The 26,691-nt window shown below is 37.9% G+C and overlaps 1 protein-coding gene across 1 annotated transcript in view; it reads right to left on the bottom strand.

Moving 5' to 3' along the window:
* Window positions 1-897: 897 nt before the first annotated feature.
* Window positions 898-26,691, bottom strand: part of LOC121478834 (ubiquitin-conjugating enzyme E2 E2) — a 356,204-nt gene continuing 330,410 nt past the window's right edge. The window contains exon 6 of the mRNA XM_041734202.1: window positions 898-1,772. Coding sequence (XP_041590136.1) covers window positions 1,675-1,772 — 98 coding nt within the window. The 3' untranslated portion in view covers window positions 898-1,674. The remainder of the gene's footprint in view (window positions 1,773-26,691) is intronic.

A 26,691-nucleotide genomic window follows, 5' to 3' on the forward strand; every position in this document is an offset into this window, starting at 1 on the left:
TAAAATGTTTCCAATAAAGATTTTAAATTTGAATAAGAACTATTTAGAGGTGAATGACTTGCATTTGTAAGTCTCACTATTGAGCAGTAAAGATTTTCCTTAAATGAGACCAAGTGGTATAGTGAGCTTATAACTATTATTAGTGAAAGCAGAAGTTTCTAATATACCTTGTAACACAAAGAACCCTGAATTTCAATCATCATGTCAGTACAGTTTTTCAAACTGTACCACATACAAGTTTCTTCTGCCTCGTATAGCTGCATACCTAAAATAGTCTTAAGGTCAAAGCCAGACAGACATACCTTTGTCACTTAATGTGTTGACCAGGGGGGTGATACAGTTGAGTTTATTTCTTCTACTAAAATTATGGAGAGAAAAACAAAACATACCTAAAATAGGCTGACGGGTAAAGCCAAATATGCATACCCTTGTCAGTGAATGTGTTGGCCATGAATGACGCAGCTGAGTCTACTTCTTTCACCAAAATTATGGAAAAAAACCCAAAACCAAAACTCGAGGGTGATCACTATAACAGTCTTAAAAGTAAAAAAGGAGAGAAATAAATTCAAAAGTGGTCTAACCCAATGATCAGCTCAGACTTGACTTTCACTAGAAGCTATTTTTGGAGTCCCATATTTTAATTGTTGAGTAAAGAAGGCTGTAACAGAAAAGATGTCTATGAGAAAGTCATGTCCAGCTAATTTGTACAGTGATAGTGGTCTGAAACAACTGTAAAGTCATCAGGTTATTGACAGCTGGAGAAATTCCACATGCTAAGCAACTCAGCTACAAAGAAGTATTAGAGGTCTAAGATGAAAAATACACTTGAATCTGTAATTGAATTAGACAAGCCTTGCTGGTCACCAGGACACACAGCAAACGCTGGGTTACCAGAAGTGCATTTATCAGCCACAGTGATTTATTGAGTGCTTTAATAATACAAGTGTACATCAACTGATCCACAGTCAAAAGTGGCAGGTCCCTAAGAAATTTACAAGCACTTTAAGTAAATCAAAATACATATTATTTTGTTCAATCCAACAGTCTTCTGTGTGGGGGACAGAAGGCTAGTGATAAACAGAGTCTCAGTAATGCACAGTGATTCTGATTGAAGCTTTTGTACAAAAAACTTGTTCCCAGTAGCATGCACCCACCAATAAAGACTTCAGTACAAAAAATTAACCCTAAGCACTACATTTAAGTAGAAATGAGATATAATTCTGAATTCGTGTTTTCCCAAAGATCACATAAAAGGAAAAAAAATCAAAATAAAACAAACAACAAAAAACAAAACCACACAGTAATACAAAGCTTTGTAAGAAAGCTCTTACTATTACAGATCCAACATTGTTTGCACTGAAAACAAAAGTTCCCATCCATGTTAAGGTGGGAAAAAAAAAAAAAACAACCCAAATCTTTCAAGTTAACAGAAATCAGAAAAGGGAATAAATTGAGAAGGGGGTGGTGGTGGAGGGAAGAGGCAAGGAAAAGGAGGAAGAAGAGGGAGGAAGAAGGAAGGGAGTGGGGGGATGGATGACATACCATCAGAAAAAGGTTCAAAATTTAATAAAAATAAGAAAATAAGAACCGAGGTCTGGAGGGGTGGGTAGGGCTATTGATGCACTTGGTGAATGTGCTTGCACAGGTCCGGCGGGGGCAGCAAGCAGCAGGCCCCTATGTGGCATACCGCTTGGTCCACTGTCTGGCCATCCGGTCGTGCTCTGCTCTGTTGGTCATGTACTGTGTGGCAATGCTGCCCACCAGAGGGTCAGCTGGAAGGGAAACAGAGTCAAGAATCAGTAAATACCAGCAGCATTTCTTCTTTCGAAGCTGGGGAAAAGGAGTGTCTGGAAAGCTAGCCTTCATTCAAGGAATAGATGAGGAGATGGTGGGAAGTTGCTGCTCTAACTTGGAACAATGTCACTTTAGCAAAGACCCGTAAATGACCTGACAGTGACAGATCGCATTTCACACCAGCTGCCCAGAGTCATCTACCTGTGCTTTTACTGATGGCTCTTGTCATGCCTCTTGACAGGTCTTATTCTCTCCCTCTGCCCCCACTGCACACTCTCCTCCCCATGTTTTTAGGTAGCTGTTTCATGGAGAACTCTTTGGGAAGTGGTTCTGTTGGCCCGGCCAATTCCTTTACCCTGGGGCTTAGACCCTAGGGGGTGGCAGTGGTGGCACTCACACCCTTCAGTGCTTCCACTGGGGGAGAATTCAGGATCCTCAGCTGAACATGAGCAAGCAGCAGCCTTAGTGAGACCTATTGACACAGGGGAAGATGGTCTACTTCTTCCTCCAAAGGTGGAAATAGCAAAATCCATATAGCTCTTTATTATTAAAATACTGGTAGATATTAAATAATAGCTAATATGTCCTAAACTTTAACATACTAACTCCATAAAGGTCTGAGGAACTGACACTTCAGGAACTAAAACACTAGGAGGGTGGGTAAGCCACTTGCCCAAGACAGAGTAAGTGGCGGCACGAGGCTCTGAGCCTGGAGCCCACACACTTAACTACACACTGCTTGGGAGATTGCTCTCTACCCAGAGAGGACTGGGAAAAAAAAAAAAAAAATCAGAGCAATTAAAAATAAAGTAATTTAGGTTTCTGGGGGTCCCAGAATGTACCCCTTTCTCTCCATTCCCTAATTTCACTCCTTCCCTGATTTTTATTTCCTCTGTTTTTGGTGTTGAGAATTTGAGTGTATTAGAGCAGATGGATAAGGAGGAACCAAAAGGGAAAGGAGCAAAATTAGCAAACAGTATGTTAAAGATGAAAAGAGTAAGGAAGTGTGCCTATGGTCTAACGCAACCTATAACTTGGGAAGATTCTGGCTTAATAAGATACTCATGGTCATACATTCTCAATATTAGAGGTGCAACAGAAATACCATCTTTTAATGATCTGCAGAGACTGCTGCTGACAAAGCATTTCCAAGCCTTCTCTCCACAAGACATTGCTTACATTTTAAGAAACCTTGCTTATGTTTTCTTGGACTTGTGCTAAGGCTAGGCTTGATTATATTTATTCTAGGGAGAGGCTAGTTTCTTACATTCACTTATATCACAAACAATTTAAATAGATTACCCAGTATGGGGGGATGAGGAGGAGATTTGTTTAGAACTTCTGCCTCTCTGGCTACTTTGTGATTTTTCTCCTTCACTTTGCCCAAATGCTGAAACTAAAACTATCACTTAAACCAACTAGGTTCAGGGACGCCTGAGTGGCTCAGCAGTTGAGTGCCTGCCTTTGGCTCAGGGTGTGATCCTGGATTCCCAGGTTCCTTGCATGGAGCCTGCTTCTCCCTCTGCCTCTCTCTCTGTCTCTTGTGAATAAATAAATAAAATTAAAAAAAATAAACCAACCAGGTTCAAAAAGATTTAAACTAATAATACCAAATGCCTGAAAACTGGTTAAGATATTTTTAAGAACTGTGGTCTTTCAGTTCAGATTAAGTAATGGCTTTAGAGTCTAAAGTGCCAAAGAGAGGTCTGAGTCACATTTCTCTACTCTTGGAAAAAAAAAATCATCTTCTTCCAATTTCTGGCAGTCTAGAATGCAAAAGCTTCAGTCATCAAGGTATCTTCAAGAGTTGAAGTCTACATCATTCAAGACAAGTGTTTAATTGAACATGATCTCTATTAGTGAAATGCACTGAAGATCCATCTGTGCTTTCCTCTTTTTTTTTTTTTTAAGATTTTATTTATTTATTCATGAGAGACACAGAGAGGCAGAGACACAGGCAGAGGGAGAAGCAGGCTCCTCGAAGGGAGCTCAATGACAGACTCGATCCCTGGACTAGAATCATGCTCTGAGCTGACTCACTGATTGAGGTAAAGGACAGGCTTACTGTCTGAATGACCAGTGACATTCATGTTCTGCCTCAAATTGTATTCTCACAGTGTGGGCATTATGGGGAATAAGATAGGTCTGTCATTTCAGCTCAAAGGAGGAAGAAGGGGACAGATGAAGGATAGGGAACAGGAAGCTGTGTGTGGGAAAAGGTGTTACAATCAGGTGTTAATACTATTTCAGTAGGAGAAGGGGGGAAATCTTAAAGCAAGTTAGAGCACTGAGAGAACTGACATGCATTATGTAAAGTTTTTTTCTATGCTTAAACAATTAACATTAGATTTCTTTCGGAGTTCCTTTTACCTTGCCAAGTTTGACTATAAAAATACTATTTTTCCACTTGTAAAAATTTACATGCTAACTATAAAAGCAATAATTAATAAAAAACCACTTCAAACAATACACAAGACTGAAAACTATAGGTGAAGACCATCTGTAAATTTACTCAGAAGTACTGTTAACATTTTGCCTTAGTATCTTTCTGGGCTACTTCTCTAAACACACAATTTAAAAAAGATGAATTTATAGTCTGCTTTTGTAATGCTGTAAAAACTTTTTATATCAATAATTACAAATCTACTTCATCATTTTAAATATTCACCTGAATAACCAAATTCTTGTTTAGAGACCTTTGGATTCTTACCAATTTTTGGCTTTATAAAAAACGCTGTGAGGAACAGTACTGTGCATACACTTTCACAAATTTATGCAGATCTGAAATTCGTTTAAAAGTATAAATAACATAAAAATATAAAATGAAGGAATTGAAAAACACGTGTTATTAACCAATTCTCAATGATAAAATGTTTTGCTGAATAGAAGAAAGTTAAGATTGTAGGTTAATGAATCAAAACTATATAATATAGGGGTGCCTAGCGGCTTGGTTGAGCAGCTGGCTCTTGATTTAGGCTCAGGTCATGATCTTGGGGTCCTGGGATTAAGCTCTGCACTGGGCTCCATGCTCAGTAGGGAGTCTGCTTGAGGATTCTCTCTCTTCCTCTGCCCCTCCCCGTTTGTGTTCTCTCAAATAAATAAATCTTTTTAAAAAAAGTAAAGATAAAAACCATTAAAAAAAAAACAAAAACAAAACTATGCAACATATATATGTAGCAAAATGACTATCACAGTGAATTTAATGGAATAAAACACTCTTTGTAGTGTATAATTACGAACCTAAGTAAAGATGAATCTCCTTACACAGGTTTCATATTTCATGGATAGAGATATGCCAGGGATGTAATAACAGTCTCCAAACATAAATTACTTGACCTTATTTCTCTAATATTTTCTTTCTAAAAAAGAAGGGAAAAATTCCCATCATTTTGAGTTTCTACATCGTTACTAATTTCCCAAATCTTCATTGATCTTTGATATTATCCTATATCAGTCTTCTTCCTCTTTACTAAAGAAAACCCACAAAATTGATCAGTGGATAAATTAAAATTTAAGTATTCTACAGTTTTTGCCTTCTTCAAAGCAATTATTTGAATTTTTGGAAGAGGAACATTTATGTTTATGCTTTGCAGCACAAGGTTGGATAATTTTAATCACTTAATTCTTTCAAATACCAATGCTGCATGTATTAAAGGTTCCCTGAGGCTGAGGAACAGGATTTAGAGCATGGATGTGAGAGTATATAATGCTCTTCATTAACTAGACCTCTAAACCACATCACCTCATCTGCTTAATAAAAATGCCTTCATTTTTGTTGACACAATACTAGCTAAGAAATACTAGCTTGAATGAAAGTACAAGACTGAAAGACAGTTGACAATAGGGTAGCAGCACACCTTCCTCTTCCCTCCTCTCTCTACTTCCTAGTTTCATCTCTGCCTCCCTACACAGTTCCAGGTACAAAGAGAAGCTGTTTACTAAATACTTCTTGACTGAATAGCCATCATAATTATTTGCAAGTGAGCATAAGGTGATCATACTGAGTACTCTGCTCCATGCCCTCCCCCCCCCCTTTTTTTTTTTGAAATCTGTGGTCTGTGTACCTTTGACTCTAGAAGAGAATGGCTTAGACAAGTCCTGCAACTTCATCTCCAGGCTTGCCTCTCTCTTGGCTGGGGCTACATTGGGTACCCTGGAAGCCAAATGGGTTAAAGCTTATATAGAAAAGGTGGGGGACAGGAATCAAGTTTAAAGGGGATAAGCAGCAACTGTATGGCAAGAAGAGGGTGGAAAAGACAGGCAGACTACTGAACTGCTGAGTGATTCTATTTGCAAGATCAAAGAATATTCTAACTTAGTTGGTAGGTGATATGGGAAAAATTACATGTAAAAATATTGGATTCCATTTTCTTAAGAAAATCTATATAGTCTTAAAAAATCACAAAAATAGTACAGAATAGTGGAAAAGCATATGGGCTCTGGATACAGACTGCATTGGTATGTAGCGCAGTTCCACCAGTAACTGAGTCACCTTGGGCAAATTACTTAACTTCTCTGTGCCTCAGTTTATGCAACTACAAAATGGAGTCAGTAACAACTCGTTAAAATGTTAAGAATTAAATGCATTAATTCTTGTAATGTGCATAGAAAATTGCTATTATTTTCAAAATAAAGACTGGCAACTAAGTGTTCTTATGCATCTTTTACAAATATAAATCTGATCATCTTTGTGAAGGCATTCTCCTCAGATAAAAATCCAGAAGTCCTTAGTATGGCTCCCAAGATCTTTGATCTAGACCTCAGTCAGAAAAAACAACTTGCAGTTTCCTCATAAAACCCTGCTCTTTCATAGGTCTGCACTTTTGCTTCTGCTGCTTCCTTTGCTTGAAGACTTCTACTCATTTCTCAATATTTAGCTCAAGCACAGCATCCTTGGGGATGTCTTCTAGGAGCTTCCTAGCAGTCATAAGTGTCCCATTTCTGTTTTGTCTGTTCCTACCTCTATCACCACATTGAGAATACTGCCTTTTAGTTGTCTGTTTACTTATCTCTATTTCCCACTGGACTGGAGCCTACACATTCATTCGTTTGACCAATATTTACCGAGTCTGTACTCTGTTCTAGGTACTGGAGAACAAGTGCTACACAAAATCCTGCCTCATGGCAGGATTTCTGCCTGGCACTTGACTGCATGGATATAAGTACAGATAGAAGAACAGAAGAAGGAACACACACAAAACAGCAACCATAAATAGTAGCTACTCCACACAGCATGTGTCCCTGTGTAGCTCTAGCATTTTAAGTTGGTTCATCACAGAAGTTTCCTCTCTAAATTTGAGTTATCAGCAAGTCAGAGAAAGGGACCTGATGGTGATTGTGACAGCTTTCTTTCACTTTTCTTTTTTTAAAAAAATATTTTACTATTGAAATTTATGCTTCGCACTTTGTCATTTTTGGATTCTTCAAGGCTATAATTGACTGCTTTGTCAGCGGTTCCATTACACCTAAGATTAACACTATTCTTTTAGCTACTCACTAAGTCCCTGGAAGCTTTCTGTGTGTCTGCCTTGTAATGATGAGAATAGCTCATTTTTGTGTCTTTCATGGAACTTTTCATTGTTTAGTTTACCTTAGTTTTATTTAAATTTTTTTATAAAATGAAAAAGTAATAGATGCTCATTATAATAAACTCAAATAATAAAGAAGTACATATGACAAAAAACATTACCGTTTTCCCTCTAATTCCTTCCATCCCAGTACCTCTTCCATCTCAAGGTAACCACTGTTAATCGTTTGATACTCATCCTTCCATATATTTTTCTTTATGTTTAAATCAAATGGTAATCACATAAAAACCATTCTGCAACTTGCATTTTCCTCTGTAACAATACACTACAGTTGCATTTCTAAGGCAGTACAACTACAGATCTAGTTCATTATTTTTAATAATTACAGGGCATTCCTTTGTGGTTATTCAGCAGTTTGTCATTCCTTTCTTGATGCACACTTCAATTTGATCTGATTTTTTGATCTTACAACTAGTATTATAGTCTTTTATAAATCGTTGAGCACATGGTTAAGTACTTCTGGAGAGTAGATTTCTCTAAGTAACAGAGAGCACACATTTTAAACTTTTGGTAAATACTGCTGAACTGCCTTCACTCAAAGGATGTACAATTTACCTTTTTCTAAATATTCTCAGCAACAATGCATTACCTATCTTTTAAAATTTTTTTTGTTAGCTTAACAAAAAGAATCTGTCATTGTTGTAACTGCATTTAGCTTGATGCCTTAACTAACATTTAACATTTTCTCATAGTTGTTCACTATATTAATCTGTGATTTGTTTGTTCATGTCTTTTGTCCATGTTTTTCCTACTAATATGAAGGAGCACTTTATACATTATAAATATTAAACATGAATTGAAGTTTGCCTTTGGCCATAGGATTCAGTCGAAATCTGCTTTAGTGTTTGGAATGCTGAACAGACAGATGCCTCCTTCAATGTCATTTCCAGCTTTACCGAACTCATGGAGATCAAAGATCATGTAAGTTACCATCATATTTATTTATCTTATTTTATTATTTTTCAAAAAATATTTTATTTACTCATGAGAGACACAGAGGGAGGCAGAGACATAGGCAGAGGAGAAACAGGCTCCCTGCAGGGAGCCTGATGCAGGACTCAATCCCAGGACCCAGGATCACGCCCTGAGCTGAAGGCACACAAACTACACTGAGCCACCCAGGCGTCCCAGTTACCATCATACTTAACAAGCTTAATACGTTGCATCATTTGTACTTAATGCTACTATCTGAATACCAGTTTTAAAAATATTGGTAAGCATTATGGCCAAAGATAAACACTGTGACATACAAGGAAATAATTTGGAACTGCTTTCTCAGGTATTCAAACAAATGTTCAAAGTGAGATGGAAGAGCAGCTACCATAGGTGAAAAAGCTGCTGGAACAAAATGGGTCTTAATATTGTCAGCTGCATAAACTAATACGAGAAAGGTAACAGCCAATGGCTGTTGTCAGGGAAAGTAGCACATCCAGTGATTGTGGAAAGCAGCAAGCAAATGTAAAAATATTAGAAATTAAAATGTGAGGGAAAAACCCTTATGTTTGCTTCTTAAATATTTACATAGTGTTTTCTTTAAGCACTGCACAGTTTCAGTTCATGGGAGCACTTCAATGACACTGCAACACCACTACCAGCCAGATTTTCCAGTCTGGGAATTTAGAAGGTAAGTCTTTATCTTTGTATCAGAGGAAAAGTAAAGTTTACTGATCTGATAGCAGAATCTCCATTAACAGTGACCCACAATGGCATAAATAAGCCTCCCCTCCTAATTCATGCTTTTCACCAAGTGAGACAAATATTACAGAGGAGCCATCTAGTAGCTGGCAGTGGTGAAAAATTAAATTATGTCATAATGACAAACTTTAAATTTAAACATCCTGAATTTTCAGTAGTAAAATGATAATATTACTTCAATTCTTAAAATAAAATTTCATATTCACTGTTGTGTCTAAGAAGATCATTTTATGATAGGAATTATCAGCCTTGCTGAGGCTGCTCATTGATTTTAACACTGGCTGTTCAGTATTCAGCCAAAATAAATTTAGTGCACCTCTAATAACAGTATTTATCCATTATATGTGGAGGAAGTATTTTCTCTCAGTGTATCATTTGTCCTTTAACCTAAGTTTATAATGCCCCTTGCCCTATATAAGTTTAAAATTTTAAAAAGTCAATCTTTCCTTAACATTTTCTGGTTTGACATCATGTCTATTTAAAAGGCCTTCTTCATTCACTCCAGTGTTTTAGAAATATTCCCTTATATTTACACATAGTAACTTTTCTGAGCAATGCTAGCTTTATAATACACAAAATTCCTATACATATCTGGATCTGATTCTGTGCAGATGTTCTTTCAATAGATTAATTTGTCTTCTGCTTCATTGTTCGTCCTCCTTTTCTCACTATAGTTTTATAGTATGTTTTGATATCTGGTAGGGTAAATTGTTACCCTTTCCTACTTTTTTCCTTCACTATTTGAAGACTCCTAATCTTGATGAGGTTAAGACTTGGAGCATTTAAAGCTATTCCACCCCATGGGTATAGGAATCTTATGTTTCTTTTGAAGAATGTTATCAAGATTTAGGAATATCTGAATTCCTCTGGGTCTACTAATTAAAAATCAAGTGAGTAGGACATAGTTAAGGTTTTTGTATTTTGGAATGCAGGGGAACCAGACTACTAATTATAGGCCTAATCCAAACCAGAAAGATTGTTAAGTACCCTGAGAAGACACACACAGACACACAGACACAGACACACACACACACATTTGTGTGTGCACGTGTGTGCACGTGTTTGTGAGTGTGAGACTGCGACTCAAAGTGATTTAGGAGAAAAATGATCATGTCCATGATATAAACCAAACGGTGGATATTAGTAAACTAGATTTAAATTTGAGAATGCTAAATAGAACTGCATACAATTCTAGAAAGATATGCTGTTACTCCAGAATTAATAACTAGTTAAGCTAAAAGAAGTACTGAGTATCCCAAATTCTAAAGAGACCATCAATACCTTCCATAGGACTTTTTAAGAGAAGATGAGCTGGCTCTCATAGCTCCAGATATCTGTCATAAAATATGGGAAAGAAAAGAAAGAAGGTTTTTGGGAAAAGTGAGCTACCACCTTGGGAGTGTGGTGTGTCGTGGAGGGGCTTCTCTTGTTTCCCTCCTCCTTAGCACCACAAAAAGGAGAAGAGGATGACTTTTCTTCTCTCAAGATCATGCAAAGGGGTAACAAGAGACCCACCTAGTAAAGACTGAGGTGTCTGCAAGAAGCAGACTGGAGTGTCATCCCTGGCCAGAGATTTAAACCAGGTATGAGCTGCTTAAACAGCTTACCTTCTGATTTGCTCCTTGACTACCTGATTAGAGAGAGGGAGCACCAAGGAAGTGGTCTGTCTATATTGTCCCTATCTTATCAGTGTCCTATCAAGATGGTAGCTCCCCAAAGGAGGGAACTAAGCTCCCAGTAACTAAGAGGCTCTTAGGAAAAATGCTATGTGAGAGGGGCAGTGGTATTCTGGAACCAGTTTGCAAACAATTTTTAAGTTTTTAGGAATTTAAATACAGCCATTATTAAAAATTAAAGTTAAAATTAATTATTTATAAAAAACTAATCTAATTTCATATTCACTGTTGTGTATAAGAAGGTCATTTTATGATAGGAATTATCAGCCTCACTTAGGCTGCTCATTGATTTTAACACTGGCTGTTCAGTATTCAGCCAAAATAAATTTAGTGCACCTCTAATAACAGTATTTATCCATTATATGTGGAGGAAGTATTTTCTCTCAGTGTATCATTTGTCCTTTAACCTAAGTTTATAATGCCCCTTGCCCTACAATTTAGGACTTGGGTTTACTGTTTTGTTGAATGTCTGGAGTTGAGAAAAATCATGGATAAAATGCTAATAATGCAGATTAAACCTAAAAGTATAGCATGTCTAGAGTTTTTACATTGTGAATAGCATAAAAACTGGAGGATATATTCTTCCAGTATTTGAACCTAATTCAGCAAAGAAGTTGCTTATGACACTAACAAGTGAGATTCCAAGAGTCTTCATTTTTTTTTTTTAAAGATTCCATTTACTTATTCATGAGAGACAGCGAGAGAGAGGCAGAGACACAGGCAGAGGCAGAAGCAGGCTCCGTGCAGAGAGCCCAATGTGGGACTAGATCCCGGGTCTCCAGGATCACGCCCAGAGCCAAAGGCAGGCGCCAAACCACTGAGCCACCCAGGGATCCCCTTCGTTTCATTTTTGTCTTAGTTTTTAAATGAAAATATCATCTATTTTTTATGTTAGAACTATACTCATTTGTCAGTCGCAACCACAGGATGGCTACAGATTTTGGTAAAAATCACGGACTCACTTCTGGGAGAATAAAATGACTATAGGAAACTTACATTAAAGAGTACTGTATATTTTAATATCTGTAAATTGTGTGCTACACATTCTTTACATCAGTAAAATGTATAATAACTTTATGTATGTGCATATACACATGCCACATACCACCACTCCACTCCTCCCACTAGCCAGTTGTTAAATATTTAATGGAACACCACAAGAGAAAGCGTTATTAGGAGGCTGAGCCAGGGCTGGGTCCTCTATATCAGGGCACACTGGACAGTGAGCTCTCTAAATTATCCATGTGAAACAGCATTTGACACCTGTCACTCAGAGGGCATGGATGGCAAGATGGTGCTTGCCAAAGAAGCTGGGAAGATAATAACCATGGGACACTGTTCTCATTTATTACCTAGCCCCGAACTTCTTGGGGGTTAGGCCTTGAAAAGGGAGGAGAAGGCAGTATTTGAGAATCAGACCATGTTCCATCCACCTGGATGGGAATGAAGGAGGAAATTAGATTTAAATCAGGTATGAGAGGGGAATTTTTTTTAAAAGATTTTATTTTTTAAATAGTCTATTTATTTATTCATGAGAGAGACAGCGAGAGAGAGAGAGAGAGAGAGAGAGAGAGAGAGAGACAGGAGGAGAAACAGGCTCCATGCAGGGAGCCTGATGTGGGACTCTATCCCAGGACTCCAGGATCACGCCCTGGGCCAAATGCAGGCACTAAATCGCTGAGCCATCCAGGGATCCCCAGAGAGGGGAGTTTAAAAATGGACCAGATTCACCATCCAATAACTGAAAGTGACCTGGATGCTATGAGATTTGCTAAATATTATTAAGGAACAGAAAAGCAAGATTCAACAAAACAAGGCCTAAGGCAGTGATGGGAAAAAATTAAAACCATTCCATACTAATGTTCAATGAATTGAAACTGCTCAATAAACAATACAAAATATACACTGGTTATAATCTAAAGTATACTGTTGATAAAGTATCTTTAAAAATTTAAAAGCTCATCCTTTAAGTCTACACTGCAGTGCTATGCACATTAAATCAATGTGTATTTTGAAATATAAAGCATTCTGTTAGAATAGACTCCTTTAAAAAACAGCACAGATGGTGCATTCCTACTGAGAAGCCACTAGGTTACAATTCCAGGCTTAGTTAAGTAATAATTCCTAATGAACTCTAAGAAGATATCCTTACAGTAGAGGACTTAAGACACCAGAGATTCGCTTTCCCCAAAATACCACTGTAAAGAGCTGTTGCTGCAGCAAGCAGGAAAGAGTCAAAGATGCCAAGATATTGAAGCTGGGGTTTTTAAAAAAGCAGCTTCACTGAGATAGAATTCACATAATTTACCCAATTAAAGTGTACACTCCGTGGTTCTTAGTACATTCACAGTTATGCAATTATTACAATACATTTTAGAACTCTTTTTCATCACCCCAAAAAGAAACCATGTACCCAGTGGTGGTGACTCTTCATCTCCCCAAATCTTCTAGTCCTTGATATCCAGTTATCTACTTTCTGTCTCTATATATTTGTCTCTTCTGGACATCTCATACAAACGGTATCATACACATGGGGTCTTTTGTGATTGGCTTCTTTCATAAGACATATCAAGATACATCCATGCTGTACCATGCATTCATTTTTGTTGCCAAATAATATTCTATTGTATGAATATACAATTTTATTTATCCATTTATTAGTTGATGGACATGTGGGCTATTTGCACTATTGGCTATTATAAACAATGCTATTTTGAACATTGTATACAAGTTTTGGTTGAACATGTTTTCATTCCTCTTGTTACACACCTAGGTATGGAACAGCTTGGTTAGATGGTAGCCCTACGTGTAACAATTAAAGGAATTGCCAAGGAAATGCCAAAGTGCTATCTAAAGAGACTGCATCATTGTACATCCCTTCTAGCAATACGTAAGGGTTCCAATTCTCCACATCATCATCAATACTTGTTATTAACTGAGGATGGTAGATTTTAATGAGAGAATAGCTTATTGGCCTATATGTACCAGGTATCTAGTTGTTTTTTTTTTTTTTTTTTTAAGATTTATTTGAGAGAGAATGAACATGTGCGAGCAGGGAGGAGGGGCAGAGGGAAAAGGAGACAAATGGACTCTCTGCCAATTGGGGAACCTGACACAGGGCTTGATCCCAGGACCCTGAGAAATCATGACATGAGCTGAAACCAAGAGTCAATGCTCAACCAACTGAGCCCCCCAGGTACCCTCCCCCAGGTATCCAGTTCTTAAAAAATATGTTCTTTCCTGCCAAGCATGGAAAACAAATTATTTTATTTTTATTTTTATTTATAGATTTTATCTATTTACTCATGAGAGACCCACAGAGAGAGGCAGAGACATAAGCAGAGGGAGAAACAGGTTCCCTGTGTGGAGCCTGATGTGGGACTCAATCCCAGGACCCCAGAATGATGATGTAAGCCAAAGGCAGATGCTCAACCATTGAGCGACCCAGGCATCCCGGAAAACAAATTATTTTAGAGTATTTTTTTATGGTCTGTGGCCGTGAGAAACTGAAGATTATCCTGATCCTATCTTTTCCTTCCAACCTTGGTGGAAGTAAAAATGACAACAATAATCTAATGAAACTGGTTTGCAATGCATTTTTTTCTTCAAAATAAAGATATACTTTTATTCCATAGTCTTCAAATGTAGTCTACTTACCACAGACAAGTATTCTAATTGATCAATTTTTCCCCTCAAATAATCTTTTCTGTTTACACTATTCAGTAGCTAAGAGTGGGACAGGAGATGGCTTTCAGAGTGAGTATGAGTACAGCAATCATGCCCTAGATACTATCACACATGTCCAGTCTCCACTGCATCTGGGAATCTGGACTTGAGACCAGGGATATAAATAACCCAGCTCAGAGCAGAGCCGGACAAGAATCTCAGGGGTTTCAGTTTACCAGATCATTCTGCTTGATTTCGAGTGCCAGAAATCTGTAGTTGAGGCAGCCAATGGATGCTGTCCTGCTGAGGAATGACTCTGAGGGTGTAGGCTTTGATTTGGGCTGAGGCTGCTCTTATCCTCTCCTCCAAAAGGGATGTTGTTAAAATCTCTGCTAAAGGTAGAACCCAACCATTACAGCTATCACTGTGCTTGCCAACTCCCCTCTCTTGGTGAGGATCGGCAGTATTTCTTTCTCAGTCCTGTATAACAAAACCAGCAGTGTCTGGAGCACTGTGGATGATCAGTCAATAAATATTTAATAAATGAATTAATGGGTAATAAGACGCACTGATCAGGATGAAATTTAGTTTGTAGATGGCATCAAGTTCCTGGCATCTTATTCCTCATGCTTAAGCCTAAATGACATTTTTATACCTAATGACACTATCATAGTGGCTAGGAAACCAAGTCCTGGGTTTTCTGATTCCCAAATATCTCTTGTCCCTTCCCCTTCCCCTTCTCTTCCTCTTCATGGTCTGTCATCTCTTACCTAAATATCTCTGTCTTCAGTTCTCCACTCTCAGACGTTAAACTTTAGTCTCTAAAGGCACAAACCTAGTCATGCAAGGTCCCTCTTTCAAAACTTTCTATTCCTGTCCAACTTTGCTCCCTCACCACACCTACCCTCCCATGAGAACCCCAGAACCCTACACCCCAGATGTATAAAGATGCACTTTTGCCAATAACCTGTCTGATGTCCCAGGTTGTTTTTACACATTAAATTGTTTTTTTCAATATCTTAATCATACTTTTATCTTCAATAGGGGTTGTTTAATGTTTTCCTTCCTATTTAGTTTTTACTGTTTCTGGAAGAAACGTGTTTTCAAAAGAAGTAAACATATTAATGTAAGAGAACACTAATATATATTAGCATGAAATCATTGCCCCAAAAGAATAATTTATGATAAAGAACTTTGTGCTAAGTGTAAAGTGCTGGCCTATATATTAAAACAATGCATCAATAGAGCAATGACTCCTGACAACAATTTGGTCAGTCTATATTGTCCTAATTTTCCCTAGGGAGATCAATCTGTGCAGAAGAAAATATAAACCATGGTGGAGGGTGGGAGCTGTGTCTTAAAATACAGAAAGGAGGAATGAAAAAAGGTAAGACAAAAGCAAAGTTATCTGTCTACACACTAACTCCTTAAAAATAATGGTGAACTATTAAAGGATTTATTTTAAAGTAATCTCTATATCCAATGTGGCACTCAAACTTACAACCTCTGAGATCAAGAGTTGCATGCTCTACTGAGCCTGCCAGGTGCTCCAATAATGCTGAACTATTGGGCACAATCACCTTGTCCCATATATATGAGAAAGGGAAAAAAAAGATCAAACTGCCCATTGTGGGATTTTTCTAATCAGCATTTTAAACTGGATTTTAAACCTTTTCAGACTTAAGTCAACTTCTCTCTCTCCAGATGGCCCCTATAACTTCCCTAGGGTGGAAATCCCAACTCTTTGCTTCCTGCTGCTTCCCTAAGTAGGTCTTTGATTACTCCTAACAAGCCCTGTTGCACTGGCCTCTCTAACCTGTTGACCTTTCTTTACCTTAACACTTTTCAGTCCAGCTGCAAGCCTCTCTTACTTGAAAGAAAGAAAGAAAGAAAGAAAGAAAGAAAAGAAAAGAAAGAAAAGAAAAGAAAAGAAAAAAAAGAGAAAGAAGAGAAGAGAAGAGAAGAGAAGAGAAGAGAAGAGAAGAGAAGAGAAGAGAAGAGAAGAGAAGCCAGGCCTACTTTGAGACAAGGACATACACCAAAACTTTCCAAATTTCCCACTCTTCACCACAGTGTAGTAATTCAAAGTTGAGCCTCTCTAACTGACTGCGGAGCAACTCTGTAAAGTAGGGGAAATCCAGCTTGTACCTGGTTGGCTGATTTCCTGGCCTATTTTCCCCTCCTGAAAGGCACAGAACTTTCTCTTCCAGAGGAAATTTTCATATATGTAATCCTAATGTGACTGCCAGCTAATGTGCCATCTTTTCCATGGGTATGCACATTTTCAAAGAGAACAATAGAGACCACATTTAGCACAAAGAGATGAACTTAACAAAATATAACTGGAACAAAAGAGTGTGTGCATAATTTAGTTTTGTTTTTTGACTAAAGGAATCTGGGGTTCTTCAGATCACTTAACTGAAAGCCACCATCCACTCTGCCACAAAGGCACCCAGCACAGTGTCTGACACACAACTGTATCTTTTCCATCCCCTTCTCATAAGCCTGGTTTTACTTTTTTTTTTTTTTACAAGGTTTTATTTATTCATGAGAGACAGAGAGAGGCAGAGAGAGAAGCAGAGACATAGGCAGAGGGAGAAGAAGGCACTATGTAGGGAGACCGATGGGGGCGGGTGGGGGGGGGCTGACCACAATCCCAGATCCTGGGATCACACCGAGCTGAAGGCAGACGCTCAACCACTGAGCTACCCAGGCGTTCCTGATTATTACTTTTTATGTAGCTAGCTGTACAAGTCATTCTGCATGGAAATCTGACCTGCACTAATGCTTTAACTTTTCAAATGACATTTCAACATTCATATTCTACTACTTTAATTCTATCTCCAAGATACATCATTAAAAGAGAAAACAGGTTGTAAAAAGCTAGCTTCTTGCCTGTGATCATGCAGACCATTTAATGGGTGGGAGGGACCATGCTTTTTACCCTGTGGATGATGCTGACAGGAGTTCACCTACTTAACCCATCCCACTACTATATTTATTCAAGACTGGTCAAACCATGGGATTCTTTTCAGAAATTCAAAGGCCACTCTTGATTCAGCATGAAATGGGACATGCTGAGTCCCTGATTCTTAAATGCTGTGTGGTGGGCAGTCATACGTCCCCAGATGCAAGGCTTTATTTGGAGTATTTTTTGAAAATAATTTTGGTGTTAAAATTGAATCTGGTAACAACCACTAAATTGTACAGCCATATTTAAATTCTAAAATAGTTATTTTTATAGCAGCTTTATAAAGTTTAATTTACCCCCTTGCCCTGAGAGATTTAATGAATGCTTAAAACAGCTCCACCTATTTTTCTATAATTGGCTACATTTGTTTCCAGTATAAACAGGCTGACTAGATTTGCATAGTGATTATATGTCTAGAGCTGTATTTTTTGGTGGTAGTAGTGGGGGGAAGGCAATGAATAGACCTGCTGCCCATAAATGAGAATAAACTCACATCTGCATAAACAATTATATTTTCACTTGCAAATTAGGTACCATTTGTATCTATAAGGTTTCCCTTGTTTAAACAGCCATTCTTCAGACACACACATAGTGATTATTCTTAGGAATGATGACTTTAAAAATATACTTTTTTTTTCCTGCAAGGTTAAGTCAACCCTCTAGACCTGTTAGTTTTGCTCCATTTTGTCAGAGGTCATGAGAACACATTTTTGGCACTGACACATGCTTAGGTCTAAAAAATCCAGAAAAACCAAACCAAACCAAACCAAACCAAACCAAACCAAAACAAAAAAACAAGCCTAAAAACCAAAACCCCCACAAATACAGCCCTATGGAAAATATATACCTCAAAGACTATTTGTAATGAAAAAAAAATGAAGACTGGATGTTCCTTTTAATTTTATCTACTTGCCACATTTCACTTACAGAATACTTTTAGTGAGGATTCTTGTTTATATCCCCAAAATGTCAATTTGAAATTTATTGAATTCTTCAAAAAATTTTTTATTCTTCCAGATAAAGCATTAAAAGAAAACTTCAAAAACAAAATCGTTACAGAAAATAATATGACCTGCTCAGCAAACCAGGAGAGACTGCCAGCTTCATATTAATAAACAGATACAAGGAGATACTGAACAGCTTCTTAGCCTCTAAATGAGAATATACCCACTATTTGTGTGAACAATGACTGTATTTTCACTTGCAAATTAGGTCCAGCAGGTACTTATAGGGCCTTTCCATATTTAAATTACTCAGTCCAGGATAATCATAAGAATTAGTAATAAATCAAAGTAATATTAGAGAACTATTCCTGTAAAGATAAAAGAATTAAGCATCAGCATTTGACTTGATTAGAGGTTAGTTCTAATGTATGTGCCATCAAACTACTGTGGTGTCAACTCACATGAAATATTTAAGCCAAATTTGAAAATCTTCAAAATTAAGGAAGGAAGGATGTGTAAACTGCTCATGGCAGGACAGACCAGGGTCCTGGTATTAAACATCACTCTATCTTATTTCTGAAGGCAGGCATTTAAGTTTTGTTTAAAATCGGAAATGGAAATTCGCTTAGTAATTTAATTTTTTTAAAGATTTTATTTATTTATTCATGAGAGACACAAACACACACACACACACACACACACACACACACACACACACAGGCAGAGACACAGGCAGAGGGAGAAGCAGGCTCCATGCAGGGAGCCCGATGCGGGACTGGATCCTGTGGCTCCAGGATCACGCCCTGGGCTGAAGGCGGTGCTAAACCGCTGAGGCACCTGGGCTGCCCAAGCCTAATTCTCATTTGTACTAAGTTCAAGTCTCTACTACATAATATCTGACACAGAAAGACTCTCAGGTAATCTAGTGTGGGGGTGACAGATCATGGTTAAGGCTGATTGCAGGGCAGAAAAATGAATGTTTAATGTCTTCCATGCTCAATGGCTCTTTAGGATTGCCGGTGCCTGGGACTGATGTTAAATGCTTAATGAAACGCACTTGGATTCCATAAAAAGAAGCCTGGCTGTACTAACAAGCCAATCTTCAAATTTATAATCAAGTTATAAACCAAAATAAAAATGAGCCTTTGTTTCACCAGGGACAACATAAGACTTTAGTGTTTAATTTCATTAGCTGGTTATTTTTTAATCCATCATAACTAAAGCCCATGAGTTGTAGTATGTTTAGCCCTACCTAAATGAATGATAGCAAATCATTCATTACATTTGTATTGAGACTTCAGTTTTCTGATTATTTGACTGATCTCCTTAGAATTTCTTAGGAAATGGTAATTTATCATGGGAATGAAGGTGTTGTAAAAATTTGGTTTTAGACTTTGAACTAGTCAATAATAACATTTAGATGAGCAGATTTTAGTGAACACAATTGTGGAAACAGGCAAATCAATAAGCTCATTGTGAACAGGCATTATTCAACTCATGGATCCTAAAAAACTATATCATATTAAAAAAATTGATACATATCATCCCTCCCATTCACCTATAATATACAATATACCTCAGAGTAAGGATGAAAGACCATAAATAGCCACAAAGTGGGTCCACTTTAAGAAAAATTTGCTGATGAGATTGTACCTTGAACCTCCTTTTCCAGGGCACTGATTTCAGGATGGTACAAACATATTATTTTTATTTTTAAAAAATGTATTTATCTTAGAGAGAGAGAGAGAGAGAGAGAGAACCCATGCACAAGCAGGGGGAGTGGCAAAGGGAGAGAAACTCAAGCAGATGTGCCAAGCATGGAGCCCGACATAGGGCTCAATCCCACAACCCTGAGACCATGACCTGAACTGAAACCAAGAGTCAGACACTCAACTGACTGAGCCACCCCTGTAGTATTTTTAAATGAGTCTGAGATCCAGGAATCAAACTGAAAACATACTTGTGTATACTTATAGATAAGTCTATGTATGTGTTTGCTGCAGTGCATACAAATCAGGGGCAGAGGAGAAGCAATAATAAAGTGAAACACTGTTTTTGTATACTTGAATTTATTTGGGCTTTCACCCTATACTTACAGAATAGAAGATATTAAGCAATGTGCTTTTGAGGTCTGAGAAAGAATGTGTAGATCAGACATGGTAAGTCTGAGATTAGCCCGAAGTCATGGTGAAGTATTTAGGTAACCAGGTTTTGTTAGAGCATCAAGCCGTTAGTGGCTTTGGAGGACATATCTCATTAGGCGGAACCAACCCTTGCACAGCTGCTATTGTTGGTAGGCCTTTGATAAAATGATCTATAATAAAACTTTCAAGGGATATCAACCCAGAGTATAACAATGAGAAATGCAGTAAGACAGCCATTTTCACATGCTCCTCTCAGATACAGCCTGACCTAGTGTGTTGATGTCAAGAGACACAAAAAACTAGATTGACTTTCTAATGGAATTTGTCACATCCCTATAAATTCCAAGGAAGACTACTTAAGCCTTATTCCTGGACAAGAGGGTAGAGAAATACAATGACAGACTAACTTGCTTAATAAAGAACTGAGAATTTACCTTTGAAAAAAGTTATGGATTAGGTCTGCTAGGCTCCTTATCTTTGGAAAATTGATTAAATGACTAGAAAGTTGAATCTCATCAATCGTATAAAATACATTACTGATAGGTAAAGAAAGGAATAATGTCACAGAACTGGTTATAATTCTGAAATAGTTCAGAATTATAAAATGTTAGTATTTGTTTTAAAACTGTGTAGGATTTTATTTATTTTATTTTAAAAAATTTTTTATTCATGAGACAGAGACAGAGAGAGGCAGAGACACAGGCAGAGGGAGAAGCAGGCTCCATGCAGGGATCCTGATGTGGGACTTGATCCCAGGACTCCAAGATCAAGCCTTGGGCCAAAGGCAGGCGCTAAACCTCTGAGCCACCCAGGGATCCCTAAAACTGTGTAGGATTTTAATGAGTTAATTTAAAATATAAATTTTGGGGGCACTTGGCTGGCTCAGCCAGCAGAGTTTGTGACTCTTGACCTCAGGATTATGAATTTGCCTCATGTTGGGTATAGAAATTACTTAAAATCTTTATTTTATTATTATTTTTTTTACTTAAAATCTTTAAAAAAAATATGTTTTGATGGTATTGAAGAAGAAATGCTGGATTCCTGAGATATGTACAGTTTAGCACTTGAGTGGCATAAAGAATAAAATTTTAAACCGTAAGTTTGTATCATATATTTTGAGGATGAATCCTTAAATTTATATAAACTTAATGAACATACATAATTCTGGTGTTAAAAGAGCAACAGCAGGCCCAAAATGGAGTCTCTTGTGCTAAGTCCCATGTCAGTAAACCAAGACTTAATACCTAACCTAACTTCCATTTCAGTTCTTCCTAGGAATCTTAACGGGTTAGTCTGGAATTTCCTGTTCGGTACTAGTGTGGTAATCCATCTGATAGACCTCTTTCTTCCCCCAAAGAAAGATGGGGTAATCTGCTTTTTCCTTATCCCTGCCTGCTTCTGCCTATGAGAGCTTTCCATTTTGTTTGGCTCCTTGCAGTTCCTTTCTATTTGCTAGATAGGATGTTGCTCAGCCCATGAATCATTGAATAAAGCCATTTTGAGCTTTAAATTTACTCAGCTGAATTTTAACACATTTTTCATCTTAAATCTAGGATCAGCTGGTTTTTAACACTTATATAATATCAACAATTCTAATCTGCTTTCTTTTCATGTTTACTTCTAAGATTTTGTTAGGTACCACTTTTGAGAAAGCCTTCTCATGTCTAAAAAAATCCAAATTACTATTGCTAATGACTGGAAAAAAAATAAGAATGGAACAGAGGCTTTTAGAAAACTAAACCATTTCCTTCAGAAACAGATGTCCAATTTTGGATGGTTATGTACAATTCATTTTAAGAGCTGGGGCAGTTTATTCATGTAAATGGAAGGTTAAAAATCATTGACCAAAACAAAGGCACCATAGTTACAGCTACAAGCATACTGAAGTACTTTGACAAGACATTAGAAAAACTTAGACATTGTGATGGGAAACTGCTTCACTCCATGCACACAAGTCATGCTTCTTCATAGTTATCCTCTTTTTTGCTTCAAAAGGTTATAACTTTATAATATCATTGATTCTTATTCTAGCATTTTGTTTCACTAAATTGTGACCAAAGGGTTCTATCACTCCATAAAAAAGGAAATGCAGAGTATTTTGGGCTATGTTAACCATGGAAGCCTGTCAAGTAACTTATTAATTTTGTTATCTTACTTATAGACCATGGACTAATTTTATGATTTATACAGAAGAGAACATTCTTCCCCTCTGAAATCATCTTCAACTTTGATATGAAGACCTTGGGGTGTATATAATCAAGATGATTATGAATCAATAAGAAAATATTTATTATAAATTCAGAAAATAGAGGACTTTTTAAACATTAATAATTTTAAATGGTAAATACTATCAACATATTTTGGAAAATTCATTTTGTTATAAAATAACTAGCTCTTATGGCAGCATGCAAATCTGTTAGTAGTTAAGACGTCTGGCTGAAAATAGGAGGAAATGGAGGAAAATAAGCTTCTAGAATTTTAGTCATCCTGGAGGTCAATGTTTTTATGGATGATTTATGGCCATGGCTACATGTTCAAAGCCTTGAATGGTAACTCAAGAGCATTTCAGACTGTGCTTCATTCATGTGGTGAAAACTGATAGAGAGATAAAGTTAGCTAGTAGAGATGCCACAAAACCTGATATTCTTAAAAGTTCAAAAGTACAATTTATAAAAAGTTGTCACAAAATAAGAAACAGTTATCCAGATTATTCATAGTGAAGAGAACCAGGATTCCTGACTGTGCAGACACTGAGCTTCAGAGTGGGAATGCACACATGAATGCACATCTTCTCTGTGTTAACTCTTAATTGCTTCGTTCTTGGGACTGTAGAAATGCTTAAACCCAAAACCTATCTCCGGTGACTTCCTTGATTAGCTCCTCTTTACCTTGTGCCTCAATACTAGTGACCTCTTAATTCAGTCAAGCAGGTATTTGCCATAAGCCTTTTATAATGCAGGATATCTTGCTAGGAGTAAGCAAGATGAGGAGCAAGAACAATTCCTGCCCTTATGTCTAAAATTTGGGACAAAACAAACAACAGGTCCTCCTTCAACACCAGAGGGTAGTGTCATGTCTTAAATAAATGGAGGAAATTCAGGTCTAGTCAACATCCATAGTCCCCTAGGAAGTGATACACAATGCAGAATATTTTTTTACCAACATTTTTACTGAAACTTCATATACACTCTATTAGTGTGCTCAGGCCATCATGACAAAATGCTATAGATTGGGTGGCTTGAACAACAGAAACTTATTTCTCACAGGTCTGGAAGCTGAGAAGTCCAAGACCAAGGCATAAGCCAACTGGGTTTCTAGTGAGGACTCTTCTCCTTGCCTTGCAGACAAGGCAGGGAGAAGAGAGATGGCTTCTTGTGTCTCCTTTTGTAAGGACACAATCCTACTAGTAAAGGCTCCACCCCTATGACCTCACTTAACCTTAATGGCCTTATTGTCCTTATCTCCTAACACAGTCACATTGCGGTTAGGGCTTTAATATGAATTTTGAAAGGACACAGTTCAGTGAATAGCACACCTCCAGAGGCTGCTTTTCCTGACCTATGGGCCAACTATAGGAATTCATGTTTCATATCTCAATCCTCCTTTTCTGACATGCAAGTCCTCTCTGGTCAGCTATCCTTCTTACGTTCTCATCTACATATTTTTTCTTGTTCCATACTCCTATGATCCTATAATCCTCTCTCAGCTGCCTCCTCCTTGCTAACCACACCCTCTCCAATGAGACAATATGCTATTTATGTACTTCCCTTATTCCGAACCCACCCTCCACTAAAATGTAATAGCTAGAAGAATATTTCCCATAGTAGTAGTGATCATAGCCCTCGCAGAATCTCCTGTAGTGTCTAGTATAGTTCCTTCCAAGTTTTGGCGCTAAAAATAAATGTGTTGAATTGAGTGCCTGAGGATTCTCTAAAATTATAGTAATTAATAATAATTGCAATGCCTATTTATTAATAGGCCAATTTTAAATGACTACTTTAGAGTGAATAGAAAAATTACTTTCAGAAATTTGTGAGAATAATTTGTGTGAAAGCAAGTATGTAAATACAATACTGTGAAAACACTGGGGTAGATGAATAACAATTTGAAGACTGCTAACCCCTGGACATTCATTTAAGAGAGACTTGCGGGATCCCTGTGTGGCTCAGCAGTTTGGCGCCTGCCTTTGGCCCAGGGTGTGATCCTGGAGTCTTGGGATTGAGTCCCACATCGGGCTCCCTGCATGGAGCCTGCTTCTCCCTCTGCCAGTGTCTCTGCCTCTCTCTCTCTCTCTCTCTCATGAATAAATATATAAAATCTTAAAAAAAAAAAAATAAGAGAGACTTGCAGAATGCTGTTACAATGCCAAGCAAGATATCCTGTAGCTAGAGGTACCTTGGAAAAGATATTGGAACCTTATAATCACCAGATGTCAATATTGGCAGATGTACTACTAAACACAGAAGAAAACAGATGCTACACAGAATATATGCAGGGAGCACTTACACCTCACTCCTGTCTGTATAAAGGTTCTGAAGTCCTTTAGAATTACAAAGGTAGTTTCTTCTACCTTACCCTAGGCCAGGCAATCCTGAGCTCACAATTAAAACTGTGTTCTTGGAGGAAATTTTGAATAATGTGTACATTATAAAATGTGCCTGTGTGTTACAATAGACTTTGGTGATGAATAAACCAGTTAAGAACAATGCCTTATTTGAGGGTGATTTGTCTTAAACCAGCTTCTAGAACCTTGCTCACAGAGTTTTCCTCTTTCTCTTCATGATCTCTTTTGTACAGATTGCTAGGGTCCTCTGAATGGGGGGGGGGGGGTTCAGTGAGATAAGGCACCTTTGTTTGGGGCAGATGGAAGGGCAGTGGAATGTCTTGTGTTCACCTCTTGAGTCTAATGTGTTTGGCTATTTAGGGAGACTCCTGGTAAGGGAGTCTGATGACTGAGAAAGAGTGGAGTTACTGTACCCCATACCCCATTCCATGCTTCTACCCCTTGAATTAACAGTACTAAGTCCATTTTCTCACCTGCAAAAAGCAGATAACATCAGTGTCCACCTCATAAGGTGGCTGAGAGGATTAAATGAGAAAACTAATGAGAAGCACTGAATACAGTGCCTAGAACTCGGTAGGCTCAAAATTAGCAAGCTGTTGCTGTTATCACCGTATTCATTATCATTATCACTGCCAACCCTGGCAGAAGAAAAAGAGAAGTTACTAGCTATTTCTTACCCTCACTACTGTCTGGGTGTTAATGCTGCTGCATTCATTTCATTTCAGCTGCATCAGCAGGCAGAGAGGGCTTGCTCAAGCTCAACATTCCTGTCTTTCCCATCCTGGGTCAAACTTACTCAGTCTTTAGGTTTAGTTGTTTGGTATCCCAGCTGCTTTTACAAAGTGGATGGTGATTCTTTCAATTTGTTTTATTGTGGTAAAATATACATAACATATGATTTACCATTTTAAACATTTTCAAGGGTACAATTCAGTGGCATTAAGTGCATGCATACTTGTTGGATAGTGATTTTTTTTTAAAACATTTTATTTATTCATGAGAGTGCTGGTGAGAGAGCACAGCAGGGACAGAGGCAAAGGGAGAGGGAGAAGCAGACTCCCTGGAGAGCAGAGCCTGACCACGGGACTCTGGGATCATGACCTGAGCCGAAGGTATATGCTTAACCCACTGAGCCACCCAGGTGCCCCTGGATGGTGATTCTTGAAGAGCAATATTTTAGGGCTTCCTAAGGGACAACCTATAGGATATTTTCCTTCCCCCTCAAGCCCAGTGATGACCCTGACAGTGACCAGGGGCCGTCTGCATGATGCCTAAGGATCTGCTTTGGTTTAGGCAATGCTCCACATGCAATCTCCTTGCTTTGATACTGTAACTGAGATGTGCTTAGATCTTGGTGTAAGTTTTTTCCTCATCATAAAAAACATTTGTTTTCATGGGCAGCCAAGTCATTAAATGGTGGCTGGTGAGAACCTGTGGTCATGTGGATTCATAATTAAGACATGAAGTCAGACTTAATTTTTATCTCCTGGGCCATGTCAAATAGAAAATCTACACTGTAAATAGATTGTCTGGAGGTGGGGGGGTGGGGGGGTTGGGGTGGGATGACAGCAGGGGGGATAATGTTATCATTTATTTGACTACTTAAATTCCTTACACCTACTGCCTCTACAACTATTTAAAGAACATTA

This window comes from Vulpes lagopus, chromosome 19 (assembly GCF_018345385.1).
Source record: "Vulpes lagopus strain Blue_001 chromosome 19, ASM1834538v1, whole genome shotgun sequence".
Classification (NCBI taxonomy): Eukaryota; Metazoa; Chordata; class Mammalia; order Carnivora; family Canidae; genus Vulpes; species Vulpes lagopus.